The sequence below is a fragment of the Psammomys obesus genome, unplaced genomic scaffold, assembly GCF_907164565.1.
Source record: "Psammomys obesus unplaced genomic scaffold, mPsaObe1.curated_primary_1811, whole genome shotgun sequence".
NCBI classification, from domain to species: domain Eukaryota; kingdom Metazoa; phylum Chordata; class Mammalia; order Rodentia; family Muridae; genus Psammomys; species Psammomys obesus.
This window is the reverse complement of record NW_026592510.1, coordinates 19419479-19430972: the sequence shown is the minus strand read 5'-3', so window position 1 is coordinate 19430972 and position 11494 is coordinate 19419479. Positions and strand designations below refer to the sequence as shown.

The window sequence follows — 11494 nt, the reverse complement described above, 5'->3', positions numbered from 1 at the left end:
TTTTTTTTTTTTTTTTTGTGAGACAGGATGCCAACTACAAAGCTGTGTGGCTGTCCTGTAGCTCATTATGTACATCAGGCTGGCCTTGATCCACCAGCCTCTGGTTCCTAAGTACAGGGATTAAAGGCAAGAACCACCACACCCAGGTTTGACTGACAAGTTTAATCCATTTAAGTTAAATATTCTGTATTGTGTCTGTCTGTGTGGATATGAGCTTAGGTGCCCATGGAACCAGAAAGGTTGGATCCATTGGAACTGGAGTTAACTGAAGCTGTCCAGCTTGAGTGGTGAGAACAAAACACAGGTCCTTACATGCTCTTAACTGCTGCTGAGACATCACCCTAGCCCTCCATTTTGAGTTAAAATAACTGCTGCAGCCATATAATTGGACATGCCTATAATCCTCACTGATGCAGGAGGATAACAAATATAGCTTGGATTGTATTGTGATACCCTATTTGAGTCTTCCTTGTGCTAGGTGACAGATGTGGGTGTGCTACCAGGTGTTTTATGTCTTTGTCATTGCTCATGCATTTGTATTTATCAGAAATAAGAATGAGGCATTAGTTTGAGACAGGGTCTCACTGTGTCCCTACCTGACCTGGAACTCACACAGATCCATCCACCTGCCTCCACCTTCCCAGTGCTGGGATTAAAGGCATGTGTCACCATGCCCAGCTGCTTTGTTTGCTTAAGACATGATCTTTCTATTTAGCTCAGCTTGTTCTAGACCTCATTCTTGTAGCCCAGGACACCAAAATATTCTGCCTTCTAAGTGCTAGGATTACAGGCAGGGGCCATCGAAAAGCTCCAAAGTGAGGCTCTTTAAAGAAGCATTCAGGAAGTTGGTCTTTGCCAGTTAGTGTCTTATTAAAAGTTGCATTAACTGCCTTTAGAAAAACTGCTTACTGTGGTGCTGCGCAACCTCATTCTGCTCTCTCTCCTGCTCTGTTGTCTTTTAACATTGCTGGGAATCGAACCAGGCCTTCCATCCAGGGCCACGGGATACTGGCCCAGCATTTTACTTACCTACCTGAAATTTTTATATGCCCGCCCTTGCTCTGAATAATGACAGAGACCTATTGTATTTATTAAAAGCTTCAGGCGCTATATCTGGGCAGATACTTGGCTATTTTTTTTTTCTTATTTAAAAAAATTTTTTTTATTAATTACAGTTTATTCACTTTGTATCCCAACTGTAGCCCCCTTTCCCATCCCCTCCCAGTCCCTGCCTCCCTCTTCTCTACCCATGCCCCTCCCTCCCCCAGTCCACTGATAGAGGAGGTCCTCCTCCCCTTCCATCTGATCCTAGTCTCTCAGGTCTCATCAGGAGTGCCTATATTGGCTTCCTCTGTGGCCTGGTAAGGCTGCAATGTCCTCCCCCTTTCCCCCCCGCCAGGGGGGAATGTTGATCAAAGAGCTAGCCCCTGAGTTCATGTCAGAGAGTCCCTGTTCCCATTGCTAGGGAACCCATTTGGACACTGGATACTCGGCTATTCTAACCCAGTAACACTGGTGTGGCCTACTTCCCAGCCAGGTGGCCCTTTACCTGCCATCTTAGTCTTACCCTTGCACAGCCTTCATCTCTGTTCTGATGGCAACTTCCACCCTCTCTGGTCCCACCAGAGACACACCTCTCTGTCTCTCTTTCTCGTTGGCCATTCATTTCTTTATTTGACCAGTCAGGTGATGTAGAACAATGTTTTACAAAATATTGAGTCAGAGATGCTTCGTAATAATGACAGTACCAAAGTCTGGACTGCAGTCAGATCTGGGTACATAAATCAGCATTTGAATACACAGTGCACAGAAGCATCACCCCAGCAGCTACCCTCTTAGCCCCTCTAAAATTGCTTTGAGGGTATAGGGTTTTTGTTTTGTTTTCTTGCCTACTTTTACTCACAGGAGCCCCCAAGCTTAAATACTTGTTGGACTTGATATAATCTTTTGTAGCCCAGATGTGTGGAAAAAGTAGAGTTAGTGGTAGAATTTTATTTTATGGTTTTGCTATGTAACCCTGGCTGACCTTGAACTCATAAACCATCCTCTGCCTTCTGAGTGCCAGGCCTGTGCCAGCACACAGGAGTTAAAGTTAAAATTTTAACTTTGAGGAGTTAATAAGAGAGAAGGGTGTCACAGAAAACCACAGACCTAAGTGCTGATTTAATAAATTAGTGGTTCTCAACTTTCCTAATTATTCATCCCCTTAATAGTTTATCATCTTATGGTGACCTACAACCATAAAAAATATTTTTGTTGCCACTTTATAACTGTAATTTTGTTACTGTTATGAATCATAATGTAAATGTAAATATTTTTTTGGAGGTAGAGGTTTGCTAAGGGGGTGGACACCCACAGGTTGAGAGCTGCTGTAATGGATCTTAATGACCTTGAACTCTCAAAGTTGAAGTCCCTGAGACTGCTGATTTAGGGGGTGAAAATTGTTTGAGAGATAAGAAGAGTTGATAAGAGAACACTAGCTTGTTTTCCTGTGGGGAGAAGAAGGAAAAGACAGGAGAGGTTTCACTTCCTTTGTAAGCTGCTCAGATAATAGAAGTATCAAGCCACTTCGGGACTGCCTTGAATTCTTATGCTGTTTGAAACTCAGTTACCCCTGTCATGATGCTCATGCAGTTCAGGGCAGGCTGTTTATTTTAATAATTGTTAGTTGTCAATGACAGCTATCTATGAGGAATCTTTTTGCCCTAATAAAAGTGTCCTATTTTAGTATAGGCCAGATCATTATTTTCTTTAATAGCTAGTGTTTTTAATAATCTAATTAGGGATCAAACTCAGATCTTCTAGGTTGGTGCCAACCACCTTTGCCCACTAAGCCATCTCACCTGTTTTTGGATTTTTGAGATAGGGTTTCTCTGTGTAGCCTTGGCTGTCCTGAACTCCCTCTTTGTAGATCTGGTTGGTTTGGAATTCACCTGCCTTTGCCTCCCAGAGTGCTGGAATTATAGGTGTGCGCTTCGTCCAGCCCATCTCCTATGGAGAAAGGCTCTCCTGTAGCCTAGTCTGATAGGACTCTTGCCTGATAGGTAATCTTACCCCAGCTCCTGAGTGCTGGGATTACAGAGCTATTTTCTATCCTTGAGCCCCTATCACACTGTTGAATTTCCATAGCATTGTGGAAATCTTGCCCATACCTAACAAGACCTTACCATGAGCTATATCCCAGTGCTCTACCCATTTTTTGTTAGATGGTTTCACTGAGTTGCCGGAGCTGGTCTTGACTTTGCTCTGTACCCCAGACAGGCAAGATCTCTTGCCGCAGCCTCCCAAATAGCTGGACTTACAGGTCAGCACCACAGGCCTGATTCTCGTTAATGTAAATTCCCCAGTTCTGTTCTCAAGACTTTCTTGGATGCTTTTGGTTTTACCATATCAGTTTTAGTATAGCTGGTTAGGTTTTCTGATGCTCTTTTTTTTTTTTTAAGGGTATTTTGAAATGTGGATATAATAAGAGAGGGTATGTCCCAAGTTCTTCCCTCTAAATTGAGAAGATGGGGCAGAACAGGGCAGCAGCTGCAGCTTCACTACTGCTCCTTTGTTGACAAGCTCAGAAGGCTCTCAGCAGCCTGCAGGGTGCTGCACTCTCAGTCCCCAGGAGGCAAGAGCCAGAGGAGCTCAAGGGCTGCATCCAAGCCTGCCTGAAAGACCCAAGGCCTTAGTGTGGAAATCTCCCTGTGAATGAAAGGCTGTGAGTTTGATCCCTAGGAGAAGAGAGTGTGAACTTTAGGAGTTTATGTTTTAAAATTTTTTTTAAATTTTTTTTGAGACAGCCCTGGCTGTTTTGGAACTCCTTCTTTGTAGACCAGGCTGGCCTTGAACTCAGCAATCAGCCTGCCTCTGCCTCCTGAGTACTGGGATTAAAGGCATGTGCCACCGCTGCCCGGCATGTTTAGTTTATTTTTAAATAGGTCTTTCATAATTTGTTTTAAAGTTCTCTCTTGCTCTAAATGATTGTAGCTAAAACAGATAATTAGGATAGGTTCATAAATCAGGAAAAGTCATATACTTAAAAATATACCTCAAGATAGATTGTTCTAGTTTATAGAAGTCCCCGGTTTCTAATACAATCCTAGTTTCGTTTAGTCTGGTCTTTCCTTCCTGTCTTATTTCTGTGGATTGTGTGTTTGTTTATTTGTTTGAGAAAGGGTCTTTATAACCCAGGGCAGCCTGAGATTTTATATGTAGCCAGGCTTTGAGCTCTAGGTTTCATTCCTCACCCTCTTGAGTGCTGGGATTGTTGGTGTGCGCCGCCAATGTGCCTCCTGCTCTTAGATGTACGCGTGAGGAAAGTCTGATTCATCTAACCAGGATGGATTGCTCTTCCTCCCACCTCATTTTAAACAGGGGTCATGCCAGGACTCATAGGAGAGGCCTACAGTTTGATTTATTTTTAACATGTCATTTATTTTATTTTATGCATATAAATGTTTTGCCTGCATATATGTAAAATGCACCATGTATGTGCCTGGTGTCAGAGGAGACCAGAAGAGGTTGTTGGATCTCCTGGGATTGAAGTTACAGTTATGTGTCATCCTCTGGATTCTGGGAATCAAACCTGGGTCCTCCAGAAGAGGACCTGCTGCTTTTTAACTGGTTGTTGAGCTGTCTCTACAACTCCAGGGGTAACCTTCTCAATGTTTTTGTTTGTAGGAAACCCACATCATACATACATTCAAAGAGGACTTCTATGGGGAAATTCTCAATGTGGCCATTGTTGGCTACCTTAGACCTGAAAAGAACTTTGATTCTTTAGGTAAGAATTTAAATTAATCTTCAATAGTATTATGGCTGCTACAGCTGCTACTATGATGGGACATATAGTTGAGCATTTTAATGCACTATTTTCAAGTCTCATATACAAGTTAATCCCTTTGTCACCCACAGTAGCCATATGAGGTGTTGCTATACCCATCTCCTTGAGAAAGAACACCACACAGAGGTTAAGTAGTTTGCCTCAGTCTGTTTTCTGTAGGTCTGACGAAGTACAAGGTATTTATTTGGTGTATAGTTCTGGAGGCTGGAGTTAGGAGCATGATGGTAGCGTGTAGTCAGTACCTAGTGAGGGTCTTCTTGCTGCCTCAGGAGGTGGCTACAAGCTCATTCGTGTATCACAGCTACTCTGTACTCAGGAATCTATTCTGTCCTCCTGGCCCAGTCACTTCCCAGAGTTTCCACTTCCAGATACCTTCACCCTTAGGGGTTGTTTCTAGCACATGAGTTCCAGGAGACACCGAAGTTCTAACAGGTAGTGAGTGATGCTGTCTGACATCTGCCCCTGCAAGGCTGGCTGGATAGAAGGTTGCTGGAAATGTGAGAAGTAGCAATTAGAAGAGATTTGTCTCAGGTGTCATTAAATGCCTGTTGACATAGGTACAACTGTGATGTGAAAGTTTTTTTGTTTTTGTTTTTTTGTTCCTTATGAGAGAACATTTTGCATAACACTGACTTTCCCTGGAGAAAGACATGGGACTAGCCCTGATTGCTCCTCTGTCCTTTGCTAGGGCTGTGGCCACTGTGGCTATTTATGTGTTTTTAGGAGGGGTTGAGCAAAGGAGAAGTAAAATGTATTACAAGTTTATCAGTTTTCTTTTCTTCCAGAGGCACTTATTTCAGCAATTCAAGGTGATATTGAAGAAGCTAAGAAACAACTGGATTTACCAGAACACTTGAAACTCAAAGATGACAATTTCTTCCAAGTTTCTAAAGGCAAAATTATGAATGGCCACTGATGAAGAGTACCTTACCTATCCACTCACTAATGTCTCACTGCTTCTGATACAGTCTCATCTTGATCATATTTTAAATCAAACCTTTCCCTGTAGCTGTCAAGTGGTCTTCAGCGTTTACTCCATCATGTTGTATCGCACTAAAAGATTCACTCAAAAAAATCAAGACTTTTAAAATGTAATAACGTTGATTAAAATGTAGCACTAGAAAGCTAGTGTCTTGTAATGGAAATAGAGCCTGTGAGTGTGGGTGGAAAAGCAAGTCACTCGGGGATGTGAGGACTGGCTGCACTTGATAACCCCGTGCACTGATGCTGGTGAGCCCGGCAAGCGTATGCTGCTCAATGGAAACTCTTCCCTGGAAATGCATCACGTGGAGCTTACCCAAGGAGGAAAATCCAGCGTCTATTTTTATTATTTTGTGCATTAATATATTTTTACAGACCTACAAACTTTGAGTTTTGAGTCACTCATTTCCCACGAAGTCAGTTCCTTGTAGTGTCCCAGTGTTCTGTGTAGGGCTGCTTCATTTCAGCTTGAAATGGCCTTACACCCATGTCAGGGCCTTTGCTTTTCTTCACGGTACTGAGGATTGAACCTGGTGCCTCACATGCGAGGCAAGTGCAACCACTGAACTAGACTCCCGGCCCCTTTCCCTCTTAACAGCCATACACTGTTTTCTAGGTTGTTGAAATGCCTTTTTAAAGAGTGCATGTTCTTGCTCTTAACGTTTTTGTGACTTCGGTTCATTTTTTTTCCCCTGCAAGTGATTGATGTTCTTCCCATTTGGAATGTCCTACAGCCATGTGCTTCAGAGATTGCTTGTGTGTCTGCCATTCTGCTCAGTTTGTGAATGGTGGTCAGCTGCTAATGTGCATTGCATTTAGAAAATATAAACCAAACTTCATTTATAGGCTTCCTTGGGATTGAAATGAACACAGCCATTTTTTCCCCTGCCCCCTTTCTCCTCCTCCTCCTGAGTCTGGCTTCAGACTCACATCCACCTATTTTTGCTGGGATTGAAGGAATGCACCAACAAACCTGTTTATAAGTTTTCTAAAAAAGACTATTTCTTTTCCCATTAGAGAAACTTGATAACTAAATGATGTAGAAGTATTTTCTATGTGTGATCTTGTTTTCAAAGTAATTGTAGTTCTGTATGAACAGCTACTTACATATAATTTAATGCTCATCTAAACAGTCCCTGTAGCTCCAGAAATGGAGGGAATAGTTACATATTTTTATCTCCCGTTTTCCCTCCTACTCTTGACTTTTGGTGGCTTGAGTTCTCTTGTTTCCATTGGCAACATATTTGCTGGTGTGGAGGCACTGCCAGGTGGGAGGGTGCATATTAAAGTATGAAGGTAATTCTAACATACACACACAGACTTGGTCCGTATAGTGTGTGCAAGTGGGGTGTGGTGAGGGATGAGACTCAGCCCCGTGAAAGATTGTTAGGCAAGTGCTCTACCACTGAGTGACATCCTTAGCCTTGAAAATAGTTTTTGATGTTGGAAACCCCATACTTAATTATGAGTGGATTTATGAAGCTAAGTTAAACACAAACATGGAAAGTACAAAAAATCTGGGTTTTTTAGTAAGAACAACTCACTGCTAATTATGTCCTCATTGCTAATGTCATTTTGTTATTGCTTTGGAATTATATGGTTGTGTGGTGTAGGGCTTAGTTAATTCAAAAACCATATTGTTGCTGTATTATAAGAAATTACAGTACCACTTTGAGTAGTCTGAATTTTGACTTTTTTTTCCCCTCTCCCCTGACAGCTTAACTCCCACTTATTTATTATGCAGGGTTCTGTCTGCATGTGTGCCTGCAGGCCAGAATACTGCACCAGATCTCATAAGATGGCTGTGAGCCACCATATGGTTGCTAGGAATTGAAGTCAGGACCTTTGGAAGAACTAGTGTTCTTAACCTCTGAGCCATCTCTCCAGCCCCCAGCTGGAGTCTTATACGTTCAAGTTTACTGGTGGATTGTCGCTCTAAGGTGTACTTACAGTCCTGAATAGACCTATCAAGTAATGGTTATTTCTCTTATTAAAAGCTTTGCCTTCAATCCCCCCCCCCCACTCCTGCAAATGTCTTCCCTCCTTTTAAGAGACCGTATAAGGTCTCTATCTCTAGCTGGCCTTGAATGTTTAGATATCCACCTACCTCTATTTTCTGAGTGCTGGGACTGATTACAAGTATGTACCACCACCCCTTTTAAAATGCCTGTAGGACAGTGTTTGGATTTACTTGAAAAGCATTCAGAGGATATGACTGCTCAAAAGTCATCTCTTTAAGAATGGAGGTTTCCATTAGGAGTTAAAGTGGCCAGAAAAGGAAGCAAATCCGACTTCTTGTGTAGTCTCAGACAATTCTCTAACCACGGCTTGTGCCGCCAGCAACCCCACACATTGATGTGGGTCATTCTTTTCTATTAAGTGTGTGTACATTTCAAAGTGCACTGGAACTCCTGAGATGGCTTAGCAGCTTGCAAGCAGGGCATGGATGTGACAGGGAGATGGAAGAGCTAGTAGTTTTGTTTTCTTGATGAAATTGCTGCCATCTTCCTGTTCCCCTTGGGGTTGGACCAGATGTGAGACTGATGGAGAAGAATCAGTTTCGCCTTTAAGAGACTGAGCTAGGAAACCAATCAGCCCTGCCAGAGGAGATGCCGTCATAAGCACAAGTGAAACACTGGAGAACAAGTTTCCGTAGATGGCAGTCTCAGTACTTGACATACTAATGATTCAGAAAACTAAGAATGATAACGTAGCATGCTATAGGAAAACGGGAAAGCCAGGTATGGTTGCATGCTCCTGGAGCTCTAGCGTTGGTGAGGCTGAAACAAGGTCACTTTAGCCCTGAAGTCTGAGACTAGCCTGATCAGCATAGGAAGAGTCTCATTTTAAAAGAGGGGGAGGGGCAGGGATGGGCACATAGGTCAGTGGCAGTGGCTATACTTGGCCTGGCTTCAATCCCCAGCACCAAACCCAAAACAATAACAAAACATTAATTATATTTGGAGAGTGTTCAGAGAATTGGGAAACAGCATGAACTTTTGAGTTGGCTTTCTCCTCTTTGTTTTGCTTTTGTTTTTGACACAGGATTTTGCTGTGTGTATAGTCCAGGCCCACTGGGAACTCACTGACGTCCTTACGCCTCAGCTTTCCAAGTTTTGGGGGTTATGTGTGTTCTGCCATGCCTGGCCTCAGAAGTAAACACTCTTGATCTGCAGCTCATAGCTCAAGTCACATGCTGTGCTAGGCATGAGCTCCGTCCCCAGCCTTGTGAACCTTTAGTCTCATTTTATTTGTGTAAGAACATTTAGCATATTTTAGGATGAGGTCTGATTTGTTTGAGATGGGTGTTTCTCTATATAGACCTTGCTGACCTTGAACTCAGAGATCCACCTGCCTCTGCCTCCCAAGGGCTAGGATGAAAAGTGTACCACTATTCCTGTCTTGGGTGGGTTGGTTTGCTTCCTGTTTTATTTTGTGTGCATGTGTATGTATATATGTTGTGAGTGTGTGTATATGTGTAGCACAGTGGATATGTGAGGGTCAGAGGACAACCCTAGGAGTGAGTTCTCTTCTGTTTAGCTGGTCCTTGTATTGGACTCAGATTGTCAAGCTTGGCAGCAGGCACTGTTTTAACACTTGACCATCTTGCTGGCCTGGATTCCAACCTTTTAGAGACAGGGTCTTGTTATATTTCTCAGACTGGCCTTGAGTTTAAACTTCTACCTAAAACTCCCAAGTGCCGGGATTACAGTTGTGTGCCACTGTGTGGCTAAAATATGAAAACTTCTACCTGGGTTTGATCAGTAAGCTTGCTCCTTCCTCGAGAGGTTCACACTTGACAGGTCCCCCCCCCCCCCCCCAGCAGGGTTTCTCTGTGTAGCCTTGGTTGTCCTGGACATGCTTTGTAGACCAGGCTGTCCTCCAACTCACAGAGATCCACCTGTCTCTGCCGCCAGAGTGCTGGATTCACATTCTCGAGCTTTACACCACAATTTTCTTTCTTTTTATTGTATGTGTATGAGCATTTGTCTGCATGTATGTCTGTGTAGCACATACATGCAGTGCCCAAGGAGGCCAGAAGACCTGGCCTTATGGGTGGTTTTGAACCACTGTGTGGGTGCTGGGAATTGAAACTAGGTCCTCTAGAAGAGCAACCAGTAGTCTTAACCACTAAGCCATCTCTTCAGTCCCCCATTTTTATTTTTTACTCAGTGTGTTCAAGAGCCACATTTAATGTTTGGGGGATATAAAGACTGGAAGTCAATGTAGGTAATGAGGTACAGGTTCTGTCCAGAGCCATGTACACCGATTTCTTGCTGCCAACCTCATCACTCAAGGGAATTTCAGGTCAGGACAAAGGTCCTTTTAGCCTGTTTAGAATTTTCTCTGATTTTCTGGAGCTGAGCAGGGAGTAATTTTACTTACAGGTTTGAAGGCATTTCATAGTAAAGGTTATCCATGTAGTATTTGTGTCAATAAGTATGTGTGTATGTGTGTGTGTGCGCATGTACGTGCACGAGAGAGAGAGAGAGAGAGAGAGAGAGAGAGAGAGAGAGGAGTTTCTTTAAGTCAACAAAACCGGATAGTAATGTTCTGAGTGTCCCAATATATTTCAAAATTGGACACTTAACTCTGATTAGCTGCTTTCTCTTCCTGTGGATTTCCTTTAACCTTTTTTTTTTTTTTTTTTTTAATCTCTTAGATATCTTCTAAGTAAGGTGCATACTGGAGGTCAATCCAGAAGTCTCGAAAAAAAAAGAAAAAGAAAAAGAAAAAAGAACAACAAAAAAAGTGGAGACTTTCTCAAAAAAAGTAGTCCAGGCTGACTGGAATCTGTGATCCTATGTCAGTGTCGAGATTGTCTCTGTCTGAAACACGGGTGGACATGGCTGTGTCTTTACTGAATATATTCGCTAAGCGTTGTATACAATTTACCAAGTAGTTCTGTTTTCCATGGACACCTGGCCATTGGCAATCACGTGCTCTTATATTTTACGCAGGTGTGCTTGCCTGAGAGGTGGTGGAGAGGGAGAGAGACCCTGCAGAAGGAGGCCTCTCTGGAGGCAGAGGCACAGAGCTGATGGAGTTGAAGGCTGCAGCCCTGGGCACAGTTCTCTGATGGTCCCTCGATAAACTCGGTAGTCAGATGATAAGCCGTACCGGTTGGTGGAGCCGCCATATTGTCAGGTGTGCTTCTCATGGGGTCCGGGTTAGACCCTGGGTTGGTGCTGTGAGTATTAGGTTCCTAGGCCTGGCTCTTCTGATAGGGCATTAGTACACCCATGTGCCCATTTATTCCCAGTGTGCTTTGATAAGTCTATACACGGAACCTTTTTACTCATTTGTGCGGGTAACGTTATGAGACTAAAAGCCCCTCCTGCCCACCCTGCCTTTCTGCGCCTGAAACACTGCAGTTAGAGAAGGGAAGGGGGCGGAGCAGTGTGCTTCCTCCTTAACCCCAGCAACCGTCTCTGGCTGGGGATGGGGCATGGGTTTCCTTGTCGTCCTGTTTCGAACAGTCCTAGAGAACAGTGCACAAAAACAGGTGACCTTTTCACCTGCAGTGTAGGGTCTGGCTGCGGGGCAGGTGCATGCTTTCCAGAAACTGGACTATATATATGTTGGGAAAGCAGATCCTCAAAGAGACCCCATTCAAAGATGGCTGCTTCTAATGAGGAAGCGATGCAGAAGGGGCCGGAGGAAAGGTTTCCAGCATCCTGA

At 43.4% G+C, this 11494-nt stretch overlaps 1 protein-coding gene across 1 annotated transcript in view; it reads left to right on the top strand.

The window, feature by feature from the left end:
• Positions 1-7497, top strand: part of Rfk (riboflavin kinase) — a 9378-nt gene extending 1881 nt beyond the window's left edge. Inside the window, exons 3-4 of the mRNA XM_055614128.1 lie at positions 4669-4771; positions 5617-7497. Coding sequence (XP_055470103.1) covers positions 4669-4771; positions 5617-5747 — 234 coding nt within the window. The 3' untranslated portion in view covers positions 5748-7497. The remainder of the gene's footprint in view (positions 1-4668; positions 4772-5616) is intronic.
• The last annotated feature ends 3997 nt before the right edge of the window (positions 7498-11494 follow it).